Here is a 21,160-nt window from a genome sequence, read left to right on the forward strand (position 1 = left end):
GCCTTATGTCAAGTTTCATCCCTGTTTATGTCGGAGCATTTGTCTCCTTGGGGGACTTTGTTCTTCCTGTTCCTTTGTTTCCTCCCCCTGCCCCTCTTCTCCCAGCCACTGTTTATGGAGTGGTTTATTTCATAAGAAATACTGGGGCTGTGGACTTCCCATCCCTGGAAGTGTTCAAGGCCAGGTTGGACAGGGGCTGGAGCAGCCTGGTCTAGTGGAGGGTGTCCCTACCCATGAACAGGGGTTGAACCTGGATGAGTTCAGAATCCCATCCAACCCAAACCATTCTGTGATTGTAAACTGTGCCCAAATCCCAGCTGTGGGCTGGTCAAAGCTCCTCCAAACAAGCTCCCCGTGGCAGCAGCAGGGGGGAGGCTGTACCTGATGGTGGTGTGTCGTGCAGGTGACCACCGGCTGGCGCTGCTGCTGTCCCAGCTGGCGGGCAGCCAGCCCGTGCGGGACCTGCTCACCATGCAGCTGGTGGACTGGCACCGCCTGCACACCGACCGCTTCATCCAGGAGGAGCGGCTGCGCATCTTCGCCCTGCTCGCCGGGAAACCCGTGAGTGGCACCTGCCCCCCGCCCTGCCACCGCCCCGGGGCTGCCCAGCACTGCCACCCCCTCTGTGGCACACCTGGAGTGCCCCAAGGGGGGTGTGTGATGTGTCACTGGGCTGTGGCACACCTGGAGTGCCCCAAGGGGGGTGTGATGTGTCACTGGGCTGTGGCACAGCTGGAGTGCTCTGAGCAGTGTGTGATGTGTCACTGGGCTGTGGCACAGCTGGAGTGCTCTGAGCAGTGTGTGATGTGTCACTGGGCTGTGGCACACCTGGAGTGCTCTGAGCAGTGTGTGATGTGTCACTGGGCTGTGGCACAGCTGGAGTGCTCTGAGCAGTGTGTGATGTGTCACTGGGCTGTGGCACAGCTGGAGTGCCCCAAGGGGGGTGTGATGTGTGACTGTGGCACACCTGGAGTGCTCTGAGCAGTGTGTGATGTGTGACTATGGCACACCTGGAGTGCTCTGAGCAGTGTGTGATGTGTCACTGGGCTGTGGCACACCTGGAGTGCCCCAAGAGCTGTGTGATGTGTGTCTGGGCTGTGGCACACCTGGAGCACCCAAGCAGTGTGTGATGTGTCCCTGGGCCGTTCCAGGTGTGGCTGTGGCACACCTGGAGCATCCAAGCAGTGTATGTTGTGTCACTGGGCTGTGGCACACCTGGAGCACCCAGGCAGTGTGTGATGTGTCCCTGGGCTGTTGTCCAGGTGTGGCATTGGCACACCTGGAGCACCCAGGCAGTGTGTGATGTGTCACTGGGCTGTGGCACACCTGGAGCACCCAGGCAGTGTGTGTTGTGTCACTGGGCTGTGGCACACCTGGAGCACCCAGGCAGTGTGTGATGTGTCACTGGGCTGTGGCACACCTGGAGCACCCAGGCAGTGTGTGTTGTGTCCCTGGGCTGTTCCAGGTGTGGCAGCTCTCAGAGAGGATCAGCATCAACGTGTGCTCGCTGCTGGACTGGAAGCGCTGCGTGGCCGTGCACCTCTGGTACCTCCTGCCTCCCACTGCCTCCATCTCCAGGGCTCTGGCCATGTACGAGTCAGCCTTCCAGGTGGGTCACTCACACCTGCCCAAAGGTGGCTCTCAGGGTGTCACCAACTGTCTGGTGCTGCACTAAGGCTCCTGTGGGCACCCAGCTATTGCTGTGGAGGGGCTGAGTGTGGGATTGAGTACAGGACAAGGGGAATGGCTTCAAACTGGCAGAGAGCAGGGTTGGATGGGATATTGGGCAGGAATTGCTGGCTGGGAGGGTGGGCAGGCCCTGGCACAGGGTGGGCAGAGCAGCTGTGGCTGCCCCATCCCTGGGAGTGTCCCAGGCCAGGGCTTGGAGCAGCCTGGGCTGGTGAGAGGTGTCCCTGCCATGGCAGGGGTGGCACTGGGTGGGCTTTAAGGTCTCTCCCAACCCAAACCACTGTGTAATTCTACAGCATCATAAATTCTGAGAAGATGACCCACTGGTGGAGTGTTTCCAGGTGTTTGACAGCTGGACAGAATTAGGCAGAGGGGCAGTGCCCAGCAGCAGGAAGGCCATGGGAGCCAGCCAGCCTGTTTTCCCACTGGGTTCATGAATCCTCAGCTTCCTGCAGTGCCCAACAGCCTGTGCTGCCCCAGCCTTGTGGGTACCCCCCATGTCCCCAGCACAGACAGTCCCCCAGCCCAGGCTGGCCCCATGCATTATGCAGAGCCCTGTTTGCTGTGCAGAGCTCAGCTCCGTGCAGAGGACAAAGGGCTGTGCTGGAAAACGTGTTTAATCATTTAACTAAAGCCAACTCAGCCTCCATCCTGGTGCTTCAGCAGCCCAGGCACAGCAGCACGTCTGGGAACCTGTCCCTGATGTTTTGCTTCAGGATTCAGAGTTCTGTCTGTACAGTGTGTCAGAATAAAGGGTTCAGCACTTCAAAATACTGAACTTCAGGGATCCCCTGTAAAACTGTTCTGACTTGGTGTGTTCAGTGCTGCTCTTGGCTGTCCAGACTCTGTTTAGCTACAGAGAGAAGGTTCACAGGAATGCACCAGCTTTCCAGCTATAAAATCCCTCAGCAATACAGGCTGTGTGGGTCAGAGCTGGCTGTACCTCAGGCAGTGGCTTGTGAGAGCTCAGTGTGAAACGTGAACCTGCCAAAGCATTTTGGGTTCGGGTTTTCCACGTTGGTCAGTAATTCTGTGGGAATTCCAGCTGCAGGTGTGGTTGGTTGCACCTGCTTTGGAACAGACAGATTCTCCTGAGCCTGCTGAGCTCTGGAATTCAGTTCTGTTCAGAATATCATCTTTAAACTTCCTGTTAAAACTGTTCCCCCAGAACACCTCAGAGTGTGAGAAGTACGCCTGCTGCCCTCTGCCTCCGTACCTGGAGGATTCTGGGTGTGTTGTTGAGGAAGATGACAATGGAGGAAGGCCCCTGAGAGATGTCTGCTTCCATTTGTTAAAGCTCTACAGCGACAGGTAAGGGGGCAAAGGGTTCAAACAGTATTTAGAAAACCCACGATCAGTCAGTGACTTCTGAGTTCCCAAAGCAGGGTATGAAGTCAACCTGAAGCACTTGGAGCAGTCCAGATTCAGCCCCACATGTACCCCCGGCAGAAGGTGGTGGCAGTGTAACACCTGGGGGTGGTGGAGATGGGGAACCCTCAGCTTTGGGGCACATTTGTGGCTTTTTAGGTGCTCTCTATGTCTGAAGAGTGCAGTGAGGCTTCTCTGGAGCTGCCTCTTTGGCATTGAGAAATCTGCAGAGGAAAAGGGGGGACAGGCTGGCTGCAGGCTCAAAAGAATTGTAACAGTTCCTCCTATTATTTTTCTTTTTAAAAAGACCAAACTCCCACATTGCTGTAAACCCCATACATGGCGTGTGGAGCATTGGAGGTGGGTGAAGGGAAGGAGCTGAGCAGCCCCAGTCTCTGATTTTGTGGGCACAGTTTGTTACCAGTGTTTTCCCCTGCAGGTGCTACGACCTCGACCAGCTGCTGGACCCCAGGAGTGTGACGTGTGACCCGCTGGATTTCCGCCTCAGCTGGCACCTGTGGGAGGTGCTGCAGGCCCTGAACTACAGCCACCTGTCCCAGCAGAGCCGGGGGGTGCTCAACTCCAGCTTTGCTGCCCAGCTGGAGAGCGAGGGGCTGTGGGAGTGGGCTGTGTTCGTGATGCTGCACGAGCCCGACACGCAGTGAGTGACCCTTTCTGCCTAGACACGAGTCTGGTTTAGAGACCTCTGCTGATTGTGGCTTCTCCCACAGCAACCTGTGCACCTGGAGAATTCCATGCCACTTGTGAGAGTCAGAGAGTCCCAGAATGGGTTGGGTTGGGAGGGACCTTTAAAACTCATCTAATTCCATGGGCAGGGACACCTCCCACCAGCCCAGGCTGCTCCAAGCCCTGTCCAACCTGGCCTGGGACACTCCCAGAGATGGGGCAGCCACAGCTGCTCTGCCCAACCTGTGCCAGGGCCTGCCCACCCTCCCAGCCAGCAATTCCTGCCCAATATCCCATCCAGCCCTGCCCTCTGGCAGTGGGAACCATTTCCCCCTAATGGTGTGTCCCTGCCCATGGCAGGGGGTGGGACTGGATGAGCCTTAAGGTCCCTCCCAACACAAATTAATGTATTGCAGTACCATTTTCTCCAAGTGAGAACTTCAAATCGAGCCTGAATGTTACTTTTAGGGGCCTGGGTTGGACTTAAAAAAGTTCTTATGTTGACAACATTTAAGATGTTACAAAACACCAGTGCTGATTTCTCAGTGGTTGACCTGCACTGGAGGAATTCATCAGATCTTTGAGCATTTCTTACTATCCCAGTGCAGCACTGCCCATAGAACCCCCGAGTGTTGGGCTTGGGAGGGACCTTGAGGGCCACCTCCTTCCAGCCCCTGCTCCTTGTGTTGAAGTGTCCTCGTGCTGGGGTGGCAGCAGTGCCAGCTGGGGTGACAGCAGTGCCAGCTGGGGTGACGGGGAGCAGTGCCAGCTGGGGAGGCAGCAGTGCCAGTGGGGTGACGGGGAGCAGTGCCAGCTGGGGTGGCAGCAGTGCCAGTGGGGTGACGGGGAGCAGTGCCAGCTGGGGTGGCAGCGGTGCCAGCTGGGGTGACAGCAGTGCCAGCTGAGGTGGCAGGGAGCAGTGCCAGCTGGGGTGAGGGGGAGCAGTGCCAGCTGGGGTGAGGGGGAGCAGTACCAGCTGGGGTGGCAGCAGTGCCAGTGGGGTGACGGGGAGCAGTGCCAGCTGGGGTGGCAGCAGTGCCAGTGGGGTGACGGGGAGCAGTGCCAGCTGGGGTGGCAGCAGTGCCAGTGGGGTGACGGGGACCAGTGCGAGCTGGGGTGGCAGCAGTGCCAGTGGGGTGACGGGGACCAGTGCGAGCTGGGGTGACAGCAGTGCCAGCTGGGGAGGCAGCAGTGCCAGTGGGGTGACGGGGAGCAGTGCCAGCTGGGGTGACAGCAGTGCCAGCTGGGGAGGCAGCAGTGCCAGTGGGGTGACGGGGAGCAGTGCCAGCTGGGGTGGTGGCAGCAGTGCCAGCTGGGGTGACGCAGTGCCAGCTGGGGTGACGCAGTGCCAGCTGGGGAGGCAGCAGTGCCAGTGGGGTGACGGGGAGCAGTGCCAGCTGGGGTGGCAGCAGTGCCAGCTGGGGAGGCAGCAGTGCCAGTGGGGTGACGGGGAGCAGTGCCAGCTGGGGTGGCAGCAGTGCCAGTGGGGTGATGGGAAGCAGTGCCAGCTGGGGTGGCAGCAGTGCCAGCTGGGGTGACAGCAGTGCCAGCTGGGGTGACGGGGAGCAGTGCCAGCTGGGGTGACGGGGAGCAGTGCCAGCTGGGGTGGCAGCAGTGTCAGTGGGGTGATGGGGAGCAGTGCCAGCTGGGGTGGCAGCAGTGTCAGTGGGGTGATGGGGAGCAGTGCCAGCTGGGGTGGCAGCAGTGCCAGCTGGGGTGACAGCAGTGCCAGCTGGGGTGACGGGGAGCAGTGCCAGTGGGGTGATGGGGAGCAGTGCCAGCTGGGGTGACGGGGAGCAGTGCCAGCTGGGGTGGCAGCAGTGCCAGCTGGGGTGGCAGCAGTGCCAGCTGGGGTGACGGGGAGCAGTGCCAGTGGGGTGACGGGGAGCAGTGCCAGCTGGGGTGATGGGGAGCAGTGCCAGCTGGGGTGGCAGCAGTGCCAGTGGGGTGACGGGGACCAGTGCCAGCTGGGGTGACAGCAGTGCCAGCTGGGGTGACGGGGACCAGTGCCAGCTGGGGAGGCAGCAGTGCCAGTGGGGTGCCGGGGAGCAGTGCCAGCTGGGGTGGCAGCAGTGCCAGCTGGGGTGACGCAGTGCCAGCTGGGGTGGCAGCAGTGTCAGTGGGGTGACGGGGAGCAGTGCCAGCTGGGGTGGCAGCAGTGCCAGTGGGGTGACGCAGTGCCAGCTGGGGTGGCAGCAGTGTCAGTGGGGTGACGGGGAGCAGTGCCAGCTGGGGTGACAGCAGTGCCAGCTGGGGTGGCAGCAGTGTCAGTGGGGTGACGGGGAGCAGTGCCAGCTGGGGTGGTGGGGAGCAGTGACAGCTGAGGTGACAGCAGTGCCAGCTGGGGTGGCAGCAGTGCCAGCTGGGGTGGCAGCAGTGCCAGTGGGGTGACGCTGTGCTCTGTCCCAGCTCCAGGGAGAAGGCCGTGCGGGAGCTGCTGAGCCGACACTGCGTCCTGGGTGAGACCCCCGAGTCCTGGGCCAAGGAGACCTTCCTGACACAGAGGCTCTGCGTCCCCCCACAGTGGATCCACGAGGCCAAGGCCATTCGGGCACGGATGGAGGGTGACAGGCACAAGGAAGCCCTTTTCCTGTTCAAGGCTGGGCACTGGAACCAGTGCCACAAGCTGGTTGTGAGGCACTTGGCCTCAGGTGGGTGTGTGGCCCTGGGGCAGAGGGGGACAAGGGCAGGGGTGACAGTCCTGTCCCCTACTGCTGTGGGTGTTCCTGCCGTGGGGTGGCCTCTGTTCTGAGCCCTGTTCTCTGCAGATGCAATTATCAACGAGAACTACAAGTACCTGAAGGGGTTCCTGGAGGACCTGTCCCCTCCGGAGCGCAGCTCGCTCATCCAGGACTGGGAGCTGGCGGGGCTGGTCTACCTCGACTACATCCGTGTCAACGAGATGCTGGACAGGATTCAGCAGGTGATGGTACAACCAGGGCAGTATTTCCCTGCAGTGGGGAAGCCCACACCGAGTCTAGCTCTAAGGATAAGCTGCTCCTCACTCCTGAGGGGCAGTTGGTGCTTCCCTGTGGCAGACACTTCAAACAGAACATGGGGCATCTCTGAAAGTGAGGGTTTGGTATTTGCTGTCACAACCAGGGGTGGGCTCTGCTCTGCAAACATGCTATGTGGGGGTGTGGTAGTGATCAGGGAAGGGAAGGGACAAACCCAGCAGTCTCCATGTCTGTCCCATCCAACTCTGGTCCAGGCCTCCCCTTTCCCCACTGCAGTGTCCAATTCAGGCAGGTTTTGGTGAGCAGTGTTCCCTGGTGGGTTGTTTGGCTCTGAGGCCTCGGGGTTCTGGTTGTGCTGCCTCAGCTGACTGTCCTGTTTGCTTCCAGCTGGATTGTTCCACCTACGAGCTGGAGCGGTTACACACCAAAGTGACATCCCTGTGCAGCAGGATAGAGCAGCTGCAGTGCCACAACGCCAAGGACCGCCTGGCTCAGTCAGGTACCGTGACATCCCCGCCCCTGGGACAGCCAGTGCCACAGCCGGGCTGCCACCTGGGCTGCAGGTGTGCCCCAAAGTCACTGAGGCTGGAAAAGACCTTTAAGATTGAGTCCAGTTGTTCCCCAGCACTGCCAAGGCCACCACTCACCCATGTCCCCAAGTGCCACATCCACACAGCTGTTAAATCCCTCCAGGGACAGGGACCCCCCAACCCTGCCCTGGCACAGCTTGAGGCCGTTTCCCCTTGTCCTGTCCCTTGTTCCTTGTGAGCAGAACCCAACCCTGCCCCAGCTCCCCCCTTCTGGCAGGGATTCAGAGAGCAAGAAGGCACCCCCTGAGCCTCCCTCTCTCCAGGCTGAGCACCCCCTGGCCCTTTGAGGGAAGGAATTTTGCCCAGTGTCCAACCTCAACCTCCCTGGCCCAGCCTGAGGCCGTGCCCTCTGCTCCTGTCCCTGTGCCCTGGGGCACAGCCCGACCCCCTGTCCTGGCTCCCCCCTCCTGGCAGGGATTGCAGAGCCAGAAGGTGCCCCCTGAGCCTCCTTTGCTCCAGCTGAGCGTCCCAGTGCCCCAATCCCTGTCAGGCTGGGTTGTTGGGAGCTCTCGGGGCCAGCACCCTGCCCTGTCCCAGTGCTCTTTCCTGTCCCAGTGCCCCATCCCTGCGGGGAGCTCCCTGTCCCAGTGCTCTCTCCTGTCCCAGTGCCCCATCCCTGCGGGGAGCCCCCTGTCCCAGTGCTCTCTCCTGTCCCAGTGCCCCATCCCTGCCGGGCTGGGTTGTCGGGAGCTCTCGGTGCCAGCACCCTGCCCCCCTGTCCCAGTGCCCCATCCCTGCCAGGAGCCCCCTGTCCCAGTGCCCCATCCCTGCCAGGAGTCCCCTGTCCCAACGCCCTGCCCTGTCCCAGTGCCCCATCCCTGCGGGGAGCCCCCTGTCCCAGTGCTCTCTCCTGTCCCAGTGCCCCATCCCTGCCGGGCTGGGTTGTCGGGAGCTCTCGGTGCCAGCACCCTGCCCCCCTGTCCCAGTGCCCCATCCCTGCCAGGAGCCCCCTGTCCCAGTGCCCCATCCCTGCCGGGAGCCCCCTGTTCCAACGCCCTGCCCTGTCCCAGCGCCCCATCCCTGCCGGGAGCCCCCTGTCCCAGCGCCCCATCCCTGCCGGGAGCCCCCTGTCCCAGCGCCCCCCTGTCCCAGCGCCCCATCCCTGCCGGGAGCCCCCTGTCCCAGCGCCCCATCCCTGCCGGGAGCCCCCTGTCCCAGCGCCCCATCCCTGCCGGGAGCCCCCTGTCCCAGCGCCCCCCTGTGTTGCAGACATGGCGAAGCGCGTGGCCAACGTGCTGCGGGCGGTGCTGAGTCAGCAGCAGGGCCACCCCGCCGAGCCGCCCCTGCGCCTGCTGGCCCCGCACATCGGCCGCCTGCCCATGCCCGAGGACTACGCCCTGGAGGAGCTGCGGGGCCTCACCCAGGCCTACCTGCGGGAGCTGGCCGTGGGCACGCACTGACCCCGGCCTGGGGTGGGCTGGGAGGAGCTGGCAGGGACTGGCACAGCACTGGCTGGGACGAGCAGCTGCTGTTCCCTCGATTTCCTGCCCTGTGGCCACAGAACATCTTCATGCATGAGGAGTATTGAAAGGTTTTTATTAAAAAAGTATAAATAAATTCTCTAGATTATTTTCCTGTCTTTTTGAAAACAATAAATAAAATGTTTATAGTATTCCCACGGGTTCCTTTGCTTTGTAAGGGTGGGCTTGGGTGTGTAGGTATGTGTCCCCTTGGTGGGAGCACAGCTCACCTGGGACTGTCTGACAGTGGTGGGGATCAGGGGAGGCTCCTCAGAGCCTTGGGAGGAAAAGTCAGCCCTGTCTGGAGGAAGGGCGGTCGTGGGAGCCCAAATAAACCAGACTGTGGCCTTTTGGTACTGAAAGTGACTTGTAAAAAAGTTGAAGAGGGACTTCAGACAAGGGCCCTGGAGGGCCAGGACAAGGGGAATGGCTCCCACTGCCAGAGGGCAGGGCTGGATGGGATATTGGGAAGGAATTGCTGGCTGGGGGGGTGGGCAGGCCCTGGCACAGGGTGGGCAGAGCAGCTGTGGCTGCCCCAGCCCTGGGAGTGTCCCAGGCCAGGTTGGACAGGGCTTGGAGCAGCCTGGGCTGGTGGGAGGTGTCCCTGCCCACGACACAGTGGCAGTTCAGGTGCCACTGTCCGTGTCCAGGAGCCGGGTCCCTCTGGCCTCGCCTCCTTCCATTACTGTAATTGGGTCTGTGCGGCCCCGGGCCCGCCGGGACACGGGCTGGGGATGAATAATTCACTGTCTGGAAACAAAACCTCCGGCCTCAAAACCGCTCTGCATCTGCCGCCGGGGCGGGCCGTGGGAAAGGTGCCAGGAGGCGCCGGGGGAGCGGGAGGCGGCGGATTCCCCAGGGATGGAGCGGGGCCGGGAGGGATGCTCTGGATTCCCCAGGGATGGAGCGGGGCCGGGAGGGATGCTCTGGATTCCCTGGGGATGGAGCGGGGCCGGGAGGGATGCTCTGGATTCCCTGGGGATGGAGCGGGGCCGGGAGGGATGCTCTGGATTTCCAGGGATGGAGCGGGGCCGGGAGGGATGCTCTGGATTCCCAGGGATGGAGCGGGGCCGGGAGGGATGCTCTGGATTCCCCGGGGATGGAGCGGGGCCGGGAGGGATGCTCTGGATTCCCTGGGGATGGAGCGGGGCCGGGAGGGATGCTCTGGATTCCCTGGGGATGGAGCGGGGCCGGGAGGGATGCTCTGGATTTCCAGGGATGGAGCGGGGCCGGGAGGGATGCTCTGGATTCCCAGGGATGGAGCGGGGCCGGGAGGGATGCTCTGGATTCCCCGGGGATGGAGCGGGGCCGGCAGGGATGCTCTGGATTCCCCGGGGACGGAGCGGGAAATGCCCCGGCACGCTGTGACAGGGACCGCTGCCACTCCCGGTTTGTCTCCTGGGTCCTGTCCCTTACCCTCTCGGGGTTTCCTTCTCACCAAAAGGGAATGATCTGCCTCTTCCCTCTCCTTGCGCTAAACCTGGAGAACGGGGTGTCACTTGTGCACGGGGCTCTCTCTACTCCCGGGGCTGCAGCCTCTGTCCTCGGCTCTTCCCACCGTCCCGACGGCTCCAGGTGCGGCTGGAAGGGGCATTCCCGGGGCTCGGGCAGGTGCAGCCGGCAGGTATCGTGTGGCTGCCGGCGGTGCCTCGGCCCCAAGCCCATCCCAAAGGGGCTCAGCTGCACCCAGACCCCACCCCGGCCCGCCCCGCCTCCCACCCGGGGGCCCTGGGGGGTCTCTCCGTGCCCCTCGCTGTGGGTCCCTGCGGGGGCCGCGCCCCCCCCGGCCTGTCCCAGCCCTGACGTCACCCCGGCCCCGCCGTGTTCCCGGGACCTGCTCGGCGGGATGGAGCCCGGAGCGCTCCTGCCGCTCTGCCTCTGCCTGGCCGGCGTCCTCCTGGCCCCGGGTGAGCAGCGCGGGCGGTGCGGACCCCCCACTGCGGGTGGGGACCCCTCATTGCGGGTGGGGACCCTCCACTGCGGATAGGGACTCCCCACTACGCGTGCGGACCGCCCCCACTGGGTGCGGACCCTCCGCTGCGGTTGCGGAACCCCCCATTCCGCGTGCGGACCCCCAACTGCGGGTGCGGACCGTCCATTCTGGGTGTGGACCCCTCACTGCGGGTGTAAACCCTCCACTCTGAGTGTGAACCCCCCATTCCAGGTGCGAACCTCCCACTGCGGGTGCGGGAGGAGCAACCCCCGGTCCCCCTCCCTGCATCCCGCACACGGAGGGCCATCTCGGGGGGTGCGAGGCTCAGGCTGTTGGAGAGGGAGCGCGGGGGTGCCGGTGGGCTCCCCACCCTGCCCTGCTGCCCTCAGGGACCCCCCGGGAGGGCTCGGGCTGCGCCCCGGCCCCTCCAGCGGCGCTCCGGGTGCCCTCAGGCTGTCGGGGGGCGCAGGGCAGGTTCGCCTACAAGCTGCTCCACGACCTCTTCACCAACTACTCGAGCGCGCTGCGCCCCGTGGAGGACACGGACCGGGCGCTGAACGTCACCCTGCAGGTCACCCTGTCCCAGATCATCGACATGGTGAGTGCCCGGGCACGGCACCGGCACCGGGCTCGGCTCTGCCCCGCTGGGTCCCGCTCCGCCCCGCGCCGAGGCTCAGCCCCTGAAACCAGTCCCTGCCAAACCCAGCAGAGCTGCCGCGGGTCAGCCCAGACCGCCTGAGGACGGCTGAGACCCCCCAAACTCAACACAACCTTCCCCCTCAATGAGCTCGAGCCCCGTGAACTCCCAGAGCTCAGCTCAGACCTTTCAACCTCCCCAAACCAGCACGACCCCTCAAAGCCAGCTCAGCCCCTCGGGACACTCAGAGAGACCAGGCTGGGGGCTGAGGGGTGGGGGTGGCACCGGGGACCATCACCCCGTGCCCACCCTCTCCCCTCGGCAGGACGAGAGGAACCAGGTCCTCACCTCCTACCTGTGGGTCCGCCTGGCCTGGCTGGACGCCCACCTGACCTGGGACAAGGACGACTATGACGGCATCGACAGCATCCGCATCCCCAGCAGCTTCGTGTGGCGGCCCGACATCATCCTCTACAACAAGTGGGTGTGCTGGGCCCTCCGGTGCCCCCAGAGCCGGGGGGCTCAGCCTGCAGCGGGCAGTGCCAACCGGGGGGCTCAGGCTGCGGCTGGGGGGCAGCACCGGGCACTGCCAGCTGGAGGGCTCAGGCTGCGGCTGGGGCGCAGCACCGGGCACTGCCAGCTGGGGGGCTCAGGCTGCGGCTGGGGGGCAGCACCGGGCAGTGCCAACCGGGGGGCTCAGGCTGCAGCTGGGGGGCAGCACCGGGCAGTGCCAACCGGGGGGCTCAGCCTGTGGCTGGGGGGCTCAGGCTGCGGCTGGGGCTCAGCCTGCGGCGGGCAGTGCCAGCTGGGGGGCTCAGGCTGCGGCTGGGGCTCAGCACCGGGCAGTGCCAACCAGGGGGCTCAGGCTGTGGCTGGGGGGCTGCCTGTGGAGAGGGAGCAGGAGGGTCCTGCCGTGGGTGGTGCAGGGAGGTTGGTCACACCAGCTGTGACACGGAGGGCCGGGGGGTGGCAGCAGCCAGAGCTGTGCCTGGCACTGACCCCACACCCACCGTGGGGACAGCGGGGCCTTCAAGGGACACGGGGAGGGGACGTGGCTTAGCTCGGGGGCCACCTCAGCCCCACGGCCGTTCCCCCTCCGTCCCTCCCTCCTCCTGCAGCGCCGACGAGCACTTCGGGGGCTCCATGGAGACCAACGTGGTGCTGCGCTCGGACGGGCACATCATGTGGGACTCGCCCGCCATCACCAAGAGCTCCTGCAAGGTGGACGTCTCCTACTTCCCCTTCGACGGGCAGCGCTGCCGCCTCACCTTCGGCTCCTGGACCTACAACGGCAACCAGATCGACCTCCGCAACCGGCTGGACAGCGGGGACCTGACGGACTTCGTGGAGAACGTGGAGTGGGAGGTGCTGGGCATGCCGGCCACGCGGAACGTCATCACCTACGGCTGCTGCTCCGAGCCCTACCCCGACGTGACCTTCACGCTGCTGCTGCGCCGCCGCGCCTCCTTCTACATCTTCAACCTGCTGCTGCCCTGCATCCTGGTGTCCTTCCTGGCGCCCCTCGGCTTCTACCTGCCCGCAGACTCGGGCGAGAAGGTGTCGCTGGGCGTGACGGTGCTGCTGGCGCTCACCGTGTTCCAGCTGCTGGTGGCAGAGAGCATGCCACCCTCGGAGAGCGTCCCGCTCATCGGTGAGCTCCGCGGCGCCTCCCTCGGCACCGGGGACTGTGCCCATGCCGGGGAGCAGCGCTGTGGCAAGGGACGAGGATACAGGACCCTCTGCCGGGGGAAGGGCTGTGGGGTGGAGGTGCAGGACCACCTGCCAGGGGGGAGGGCTGTGATGGGTGGTGGGGATAACAGGACTAGCTGGGATGTGGGGTGGGGGTACAGGACTAGCTGGGATGTGGGGTGGGGGGGAGGACCCCCTGCAGGAGGGTGAGAGCTGTGGGGTGGTGTGGGGGTGAGGACCCCCTACAGGGAGGGAGGGCTGTGGGGTGGGGGTGAGGACCCCCTGCCAGGGGGGAGGGCTGTGGGGTGAGGTGGGGTGGGGTGAGGACCCCCTGCATCGAAGGAAGGGCTGTGGGGTTGGGTGAGGACCCCCTGCAGGGAGGGAGGGCTGTGGGATGGGGTGAGGACCCCCTGCCAGGGGGGAGGGCTGTGGGGTTGGGTGAGGACCCTCCAGCGTGGTGCCCGTGCCCGTGCCCGTGCAGGGAAATACTACATCGCCACCATGACCATGATCACGGCCTCCACTGCACTGACCATCTTCATCATGAACATCCACCACTGCGGGCCGGGGGCCCGGCCCGTGCCCCCCTGGGCACGGCGGCTCATCCTCCACCACATGGCCCGGCTCTGCTGCGTCTACGAGGTGGGCGAGAGCTGCAAGAGTCCCCAGCGGGCACCGGACGGGCGGGCGGGCAGAGGCGATGCTGGGGGGGCGTGGGAGAGCCGCGGGGAGGGGGCGGTGGGCACCGCGGCCGGGGGCTGCCCCTGGGACCACTGCCTGTGCCACCACGATGCCCTGCTGAGGAACGTGGGCTACATCGCCGGCTGCTTCCGGCGCCACCGCGCCCACCAGCGCCGCACCGGCGAGTGGAAGAAGGTGGCCAAGGTGATGGATCGTTTCTTCATGTGGGTCTTCTTCCTTATGGTCTTCCTCATGAGCGTGCTGGTGCTGGGCAATGCTGCCTGACGGCCCTGCGGACCCTCTGCCCCGAGGTACCCCCTGCCCTCAGCCCCCCAGAGCCGGCGGTGCCCCACGGGAGCGGTGCCATCCCAAAGTGCGCCTGAGCCCCCAGAGCTGGTGGTGGCCACGGGTGCCCCATGGGAGCGGTGCCATCCCAAAGTGTCCCTGGAACCCCCAGAGCCCCAGGGTGGGAGCTGCACCGTTGCCGGGGGGAGGACTCCACAGCAGGACCCGCCCCAGCTGCGGGGCTGGGGGTCCTGGCTGTCTGTGCCAGGGCACCCACAGCCCGCATGGCATCCCACTGGCAAACTGGAAATAAAGCTGGAATGCGTGTCCTGCCCCTCCTGCCTGGGAGCAGCACCGGCTCCCTCCGGGCTGGCCAGGGATGGTGGCCCTGGGAGGGATGGAGGGATGAGCCCCCGGGAGGGATGGAGGGATGAGCCCCCGGGAGGGATGGAGGGATTGACCCCCAGGGAGGGATGGAGTGATCAGCCCCCAGGGAGGGATGGAGGGATCGACCCCCAGGGAGGGATGGAGGGATCGGCCCCCAGGGAGGGATGGAGGGATCGGCCCCCAGGCCTTGGCTGAGAGACACGTGGGAATCCCTGGGGGAAGGGATGTGGGATCCCTGTGGGGAGGGATGTGCGGCCTGGCAGGAGCTCTTGGAGCTGCTGCCCACCCTGGTCAGGGCAGGTTAGTCCCAGGGTCCAGTGGTGCCCACCCAGCCCAGCCCGTGGCAGCCCCTGCCCTGTGGGAACCCCCTCCAGGACCCTGCCTGGCCCCAGGGCAGCAAAGCTCTGCTGTCCCCCTGGGCTGGGGGACCCCAGCAGGGGCAGGGACAGCAGTTCTGCAGCACCACAGAGCTGGGCTCCATGGGAAGTGTCCCCCTGCACCCACACCTGAACCCCAACATCTGTACCCCCAACATCTGCACCCCCAACAGCTGCACCCCCAACATCTGTGCCCCCAACATCTGCACCCCCAACATCTGTACCCCCAACATCTGTACCCCCAACATCTGCACCCCCAACAGCTGCACCCCCAACATCTGTGCCCCCAACATCTGCACCCCCAACATCTGTACCCCCAACATCTGTACCCCCAACATCTGCACCCCCAACAGCTGCACCCCCAACATCTGCGCCCCCAACAGCTGCACCCCCAACATCGGTACCCCCAACATCTGCACCCCCAACATCTGCACCCCCAACATCTGTACCCCCAACAGCTGCACCCCCAACATCGGTACCCCCAACATCGGTACCCCTGGTTTGGTTGGGTGATATTTTTATTTGTTGCTGGGGGACAGGGAACGTAGAGACAAAGAATGAGGAAAAAGCCTGAGGTGCCTGGGGGGTGAGGCCACCCCAGGGTGGGTTTGTGAGGGTCAGGTCCTGCCTGACCAACCCCATGTCCTTCCAGGCATGTCAGAAGGGCTGGGAATGTTGTTTGTATCTTGGACGGGGCTCAGCACCTCAGGATTGAAACCTTTGGCTCTTCTGGGCCCTGTGGCATCACCAGCACCGGGACATCAGGGCAGGTGGCACCGGCAGGGAGGGACGTGGCGGTTCCACCACACTCCCAGGAGTCTCCTCAGCCAGGCATGGAGCTTGCCCAGGAACCCTCGGGGTGCCCCTCCATGGGCCCTGCCCAGGGGCACCCACTGCCCGGGGCTGGGCTTGGCTGGGCCCCACCACATGTCTGGGGCAGGGATGCTGCGTGCCAGGTCCAGGAGGCTGCTGCTGGTGCTGCTGCTGCTGGTGCTGCTGCTGCTGGTGCCAGACCCTGTGGAGTTCAGGATCACTTCCCTGGGGATGAACCAGGCCATGGCTGTGGATCTGCTGCATTCCAGCTCCGTGGGGCTGCTCCTGCATCCTCCGGTGCCCTCCTTGTCCTCTTCCCTGGCACTGTCCATGCCCAGCCTCAGCAGTTCTGCTCCAGGGCACCGGGGAAAGTCCCCATCCCGCAGCAGTCCTGGCAGCTCCATCAGCTCCTCAGTGTGGCCCACACTGCAGGTCCCTCTCTGGAATTGCTGCTGTGCCAGCTGTGCTGTGCCAGCTGTGCTGTGCCAGCTGTGCTGTGCCAGTTGTGCACTGCCCTTCAAAGAGTGCCTGGCATGAACCTTGGGAAATGCTTCCTGTGGCTTCTGGAACTCCCTGGGGAGCTGCAGCTGCACAGCACCGGCTGCCTGGCCCTGTTGGGGGGGTCCCAAAGGTGATGTGTCCCTTTGTCACCTGGCAGTCAGATGTCACAAAGGGGGTCTGTGTGCCCCACGCTGTCACAAAGGGCTGTAACGGGGCCATGGGGCACTGGGCACCACAGATGGGCACCCCCTCAGCCTCTGCCACCCCCTCAGCCTCTGCCACCCCAGCAGAGTTGGGATCCCATCACTGGGACCCCACAGGTCCCTGGGGAGGTTCATCCCCGGCCTGTGCTGGAGACCTGGAGTGCCAAGGACGGTGCCATGAGGCACCTCAACACCTTCACCACGGGGGAGCCGATGGCAACACGATCCTGGTGCTGCTGCAGCTCATCTTGGTCACTGCTGGGCTGCAGGACAGGAGTCTGGGGGTGGGTGGGCTGGGCTGGGCACACAGTGTGGGTGGGTGGGCTGGGCACACTGGGTGGGTGGGTGGACTGGGCACACGGTGTGGGTGGGCTGGGCACACGGTGTGGGTGGGTGGGCTGGGCACACGGTGTGGGTGGGCGAGCTGGGCACACAGTGTGTCTGGGCTGGGCACACAGTGTGGGTGGGCTGGGCACACGGTGTGGGTGGGTGGGCTGGGCACACAGTGTGGGTGGGCTGGGCACACGGTGTGGGTGGGCTGGGCTGGGCACATGGTGTGGGTGGGCGAGCTGGGCACACAGTGTGTCTGGGCTGGGCACACAGTGTGGGTGGGCTGGGCACACAGTGTGGGTGGGTGGGCTGGGCACACTGGGTGGGTGGGCGAGCTGGGCACACAGTGTGGCTGGGCTGGGCACACTGGGTGGGTGGGCGAGCTGGGCACACGGTGTGGGTGGGTGGGTGGGCACACAGTGTGGGTGGGCTGGGCACACAGTGTGGGTGGGTGGGCTGGGCACACTGGGTGGGTGGGCGAGCTGGGCACACAGTGTGGGTGGGCTGGGCTGAGCTGGTTCAGGGTGGATGCCATGGTGTGCATGGCAGGGCATGTGGAGCACCCTGTGGGGCTTTGGGGTGGGCGCAGGAGCTGCTCCTGCCTCACCCACCTGTGGTTCCTGCTCAGGATCCAGCACAATTCCAGGTGTCCGAGGGCAGTGAGGGCCTGGCCAGAGGAGCAGCGTGGGCAGGGCAGGAGATCAGCAGACACATCCCAGGGCAGCTGCCCAGGGGTTCCATAAGCTCCAGGAAGCCTTGCCTGAGGTTATCTGGAACTCTCAGGATGCCCTGGAGCTGGACATTGGGCATTGGGCACTGGGCATTGGGCACTGGGCATTGAGCACTTGTCAATGGGCACTGGGCATTGGGCATTGGGCATTGGGCATTGGGCACTGGGCATTGAGCACTTGTCAATGGGCATTGGGCATTGGGCATTGGGCATTGGGCATTGGGCAATGGGCAATGGGCACTGGGCACTTGTCAATGGGCATTGGGCATTGGGCATTGGGCATTGGGCACTTGTCAATGGGCACTGGGCACTGGGCATTGGGCATTGGGCACCTCAGTGTGTTTCTGCTGCTCCCAGCACTGCATCTCCTGTCTTGTGGCTTCCACTCATTGCTGGGGAAAAATCCCAGAGTCAGAAAACTTCTTAATAATCAACTCGTGTTTCTCAGGATGTACCCAGGGCAGCTCCTGCCCAATCCCACAGTGCAGCTCCCATGGGATCCTCTGCTGGCACCTGGTTGGGGTGCTCAGCAGGCAGAGGGATGGGCTGGAGGCAAAGCTGGGGGGGAATCCAGGGAAGGGGATGCAGGTGGGGATTCCAGGGAAGGGGATGCAGGTGGGGATTCCAGGGAAGGGGATGCTGGTGTGGGGGAATCAGGGAAGAGGATGTAGGTGTGGAATCCAGGGAAGGGGATGCTGGGAGGGAATCCAGGGAAGGGAATGCTAGTGGGGAATCCAGGGAAGGGGATGTAGGTGTGGAATCCAGGGAAGGGGATGCAGGTGGGGTATCAGGGAAGGGGATGCAGGTGTGGGGGAATCAGGGAAGGGGACGCTGAGGGGGAATCCAGGGAAAGGGATGCAGGTGGGGATTCCAGGGAAGGGGATGCTGGGAGGGAATCAGGGAAGGGGATGCTGGGGGTGTCACAGGACACGGGACCCCATCCCTTGCAGCCTCAGGGAGACCCGTCAAGGGCAGGACCCTCTGGCTCTTGATCCCCAGCTCAGTGTGGCCTCAGGAATTTGTGCCAGGATCCAGGATCCAGGATCCAGGGCATTTCCAAGCACTGCCCAATGCCCCTGCTCCTCGGTGCCCTTGGGAGGCTCCATGGCTGCCTGCACAGGGACTCCTCCCTCTGTGCTTCCCCCACAAAGGCTGGAACTTGCCCTGCTTTTGGTTGAGTTTCCCCTGTGGATTTTGGGCTCTGTCCCCTGCCAAGGTCACTGAAATCCCTCCTGCCCCAGGCTGAGCCCACCCTCAGCAGCTCCTGGGCCCGGGTTTCACCCCATCACTGGAGCTGTGAGTCCTGCCTGGGAATGCTCTCAGAGCCCTGGCCTGGACCTGTAGGATCTCTGACTTTTTTTCTTGCCTTCTTGTCTCGGTGTGTTTGATGCTCCTTAATTTATGGCAGCAAAGCCTAATGTTGATCCTCAGCTCCACAGCCGCAATGCAGCAGCAAAACAAGGAGCTCTTCCCCCTTCCAGGCCCTTTCCCATCTATTTTCCTATTTAAAAAATTACAATTTTTAATGTGCCACTTCCAGTCCTCCCAACTTTCTGCAGACACTTACAAATATCAGCTGGCAAACACAGGGAGATGCTCCCAGACCTCCCTGTCTGCCCAGAACTCATTTGTGCTCCATAAAAAATGAGGCTTTTTAAGCTGGGAGAAGATGATAATTCCCTGGAGTCCTTGCATTGCCCAGGATCTTTTTTCCAACCAGCATTGAAGTCAAACTCAGTAACAAGAATAAAATATTGCTGAGCATCTCTTTGGGTTTGATATTCCTCTGGCAGCTCTGTTGGCTCCTGCTCCCTCTTGCACCCCATGAGCCTCATCCCCACCCCCAGCAACACCTTGTGGGTGTGGGGACCTGGAACAGGTTTGGGTGCCTGGCAGGAATTCGGTTCTGGAAGGCTTGGAATGGCTTTTATGAGGCCCGGGGGGTGATCTGGGGGCAGGGAGGAGCAGCACCCTGGGCAGGGGCCTCTCTGGGGCTCCCCTGGGCTCTCTCTGGGTGTCTCATCCAGCCTGGCTGCTGGGGGGAGAAATGACAGACATTAAAGTGCCTGAATTGCTGAAACACCTGAGAGAGACTGACAAGGTCTCCCCAAGCTCTGGGGCACCCCAAAGTGCCATTCCAGCCATGGGAGGAGGAGGAGAAGAAGGAGGAGGAGAGTCCTCACTGGGTCCCTCCCCACTGGGTCCCTCCTCACTGGGTCCCTCCTCACTGGGTCCCTCCTCACTGGGTCCCTCCCCACTGGGTCCCTCCTCACTGGGTCCCTCCTCACTGGGTCACTCCCCACTGGGTCCCTCCCCACTGGGTCCCTCCTCGCTGGGTCACTCCTCGCTGGGTCACTCCTCGCTGGGTCCCTCCTCACTGGGTCCCTCCTCGCTGGGTCCCTCCCCACTGGGTCCCTCCTCACTGGGTCCCTCCCCACTGGGTCCCTCCTCGCTGGGTCCCTCCTCACTGGGTCCCTCCTCACTGGGTCACTCCTCACTGGGTCCCTCCTCGCTGGGTCCCTCCCCACCCAAAGGTGCTGCAGGGAAGGTGGGGGCAGAAAAGGGGCCAGATTTGAACCCAGAACTGCAGGAAACAGGGCAGGATGGAACCTGGAGACACCAAGCAGTGCATCCCCTCCCAACCCAACCTTCTGTGATTCTGTGATTTACTGGGTGAGTCACAGAGGAGCACGACTTGGGAAACATCCAGTCCTGACTTGGCAGAGTGTTTATGAGAACACACACACCCCATTACACACCGAGAAGGTTAGTCAGGCTGAAAGATAATTATGACATTAATCAAATTAGAAAGAAACAGCCAAAGTCTCCAGGGAAGATTCCTGACTGCAGAGGGAGGTGTTGGGTAAAATAACCCAAACAACGATGGAGTGGAAATATTTAAATAGTTAAAAATTGGCATAAACCAAAGCAAATACTCTGATTAAGTGATGAAAGCAGAGAAACTGTGGCAGAGGGAGGGAGGTGTCCAGGGAGCGCTGTGGTTGAGGAGAAGGTGGGCACTGCAGCACCACCCACAGATCCAGAGGCACTTTCAGACCCTTTGGGACAGTGGGAGCAGCTCCTGTGGGTCTTGGCCTTGGAACAACTGTCCAACTTCTCTTAGTATTTCAGTGGGATGAGAGGGATCTGACCCAAACTTTGGGAACTGGGATGTGCCAGTGTTCCAACTGGGGTGCCCCCATGGCCACCCTGCCAAGGCCAGAGGGACAGTGAGTCCCTCAGTGTGGCCACAAGGGTGTTGTGTGAAACAACCTCCAGAGTCAGAGAACTGCGAAGGTGCCTGTTCAGAGAGCACAGTCGGGTGTCCAACCAGCACAGGGTCCCCGGGAGCTGGAACTGCCACTGGAGAGCCCCACTGGGATCCCAGGACCAGCAAGGCCCCGTGGGAGCCAGGAGAGGGCCAGAAGCCGTCAGGGGTCTGGAAAAGGTGGCCAGAAGGAAAGGCTGAATGACCCGGTGCTGCTCAGCACAGAGGGGGCTGAGCGGCGAGGTCTGAGCACACACCGAGGGAAGGGGCAGTGCAGGGGCTGGCACGGGGTGGCAGGGAGGTGACAAAGCGCTGGTGGCAGCGCAGGGAGGTGGCAGTTCTGCCTTCTGGCCAGGAGGTGCCTCCTGCGCTCCATGTTAGTGCCATGCCCGCTGTCACTGCCGTGTCCCCAGGGCGGCCCGGCCGCCGCTGCTTCCCCGCGGCACAGGGAAGGGCATGGCCAGCAGGGCAGGGAGGGGTCCTGCCCCTCTGCCCACCCTGGGGAGGCTCATCTGCAGCTCTGTGTGCAGGTCTGGGCTTCTCAGGACAGGAGGGGCACTGCCCACCATGGGCAC

At 63.3% G+C, this 21,160-nt stretch overlaps 3 protein-coding genes across 4 annotated transcripts in view; all 3 read left to right on the forward strand.

The window, feature by feature from the left end:
* The window catches only part of NUP98 (nucleoporin 98 and 96 precursor), a 42,993-nt gene extending 34,090 nt beyond the window's left edge, over positions 1-8,903 (forward strand). For both annotated transcript variants that reach the window (XM_071567700.1, XM_071567709.1), the window contains exons 26-33: positions 404-561; positions 1,466-1,609; positions 2,858-3,000; positions 3,497-3,718; positions 6,154-6,395; positions 6,513-6,667; positions 7,089-7,200; positions 8,501-8,903. In XM_071567700.1, coding sequence (XP_071423801.1) covers positions 404-561; positions 1,466-1,609; positions 2,858-3,000; positions 3,497-3,718; positions 6,154-6,395; positions 6,513-6,667; positions 7,089-7,200; positions 8,501-8,691 — 1,367 coding nt within the window. In that variant the 3' untranslated portion in view covers positions 8,692-8,903. The remainder of the gene's footprint in view (positions 1-403; positions 562-1,465; positions 1,610-2,857; positions 3,001-3,496; positions 3,719-6,153; positions 6,396-6,512; positions 6,668-7,088; positions 7,201-8,500) is intronic.
* A 1,694-nt stretch (positions 8,904-10,597) lies between these two features.
* On the forward strand, positions 10,598-14,141 carry CHRNA10 (cholinergic receptor nicotinic alpha 10 subunit). The gene is made up of 5 exons (XM_071573947.1): positions 10,598-10,658; positions 11,137-11,282; positions 11,647-11,801; positions 12,440-12,972; positions 13,492-14,141. The coding sequence occupies exons 1-5, from the start codon at positions 10,598-10,600 to the stop codon at positions 13,974-13,976; spliced, it is 1,380 nt and encodes a 459-aa protein (XP_071430048.1). The 3' UTR covers positions 13,977-14,141.
* A 701-nt stretch (positions 14,142-14,842) lies between these two features.
* LOC139678347 (keratin-associated protein 12-3-like) lies at positions 14,843-15,253 on the forward strand. Its single transcript, XM_071569104.1, has one exon. The coding sequence runs from the start codon at positions 14,843-14,845 to the stop codon at positions 15,251-15,253; it is 411 nt and encodes a 136-aa protein (XP_071425205.1).
* Positions 15,254-21,160: the final 5,907 nt, after the last annotated feature.

This window comes from Pithys albifrons, chromosome 1 (genome assembly GCF_047495875.1).
Source record: "Pithys albifrons albifrons isolate INPA30051 chromosome 1, PitAlb_v1, whole genome shotgun sequence".
NCBI lineage: Eukaryota > Metazoa > Chordata > Aves > Passeriformes > Thamnophilidae > Pithys > Pithys albifrons.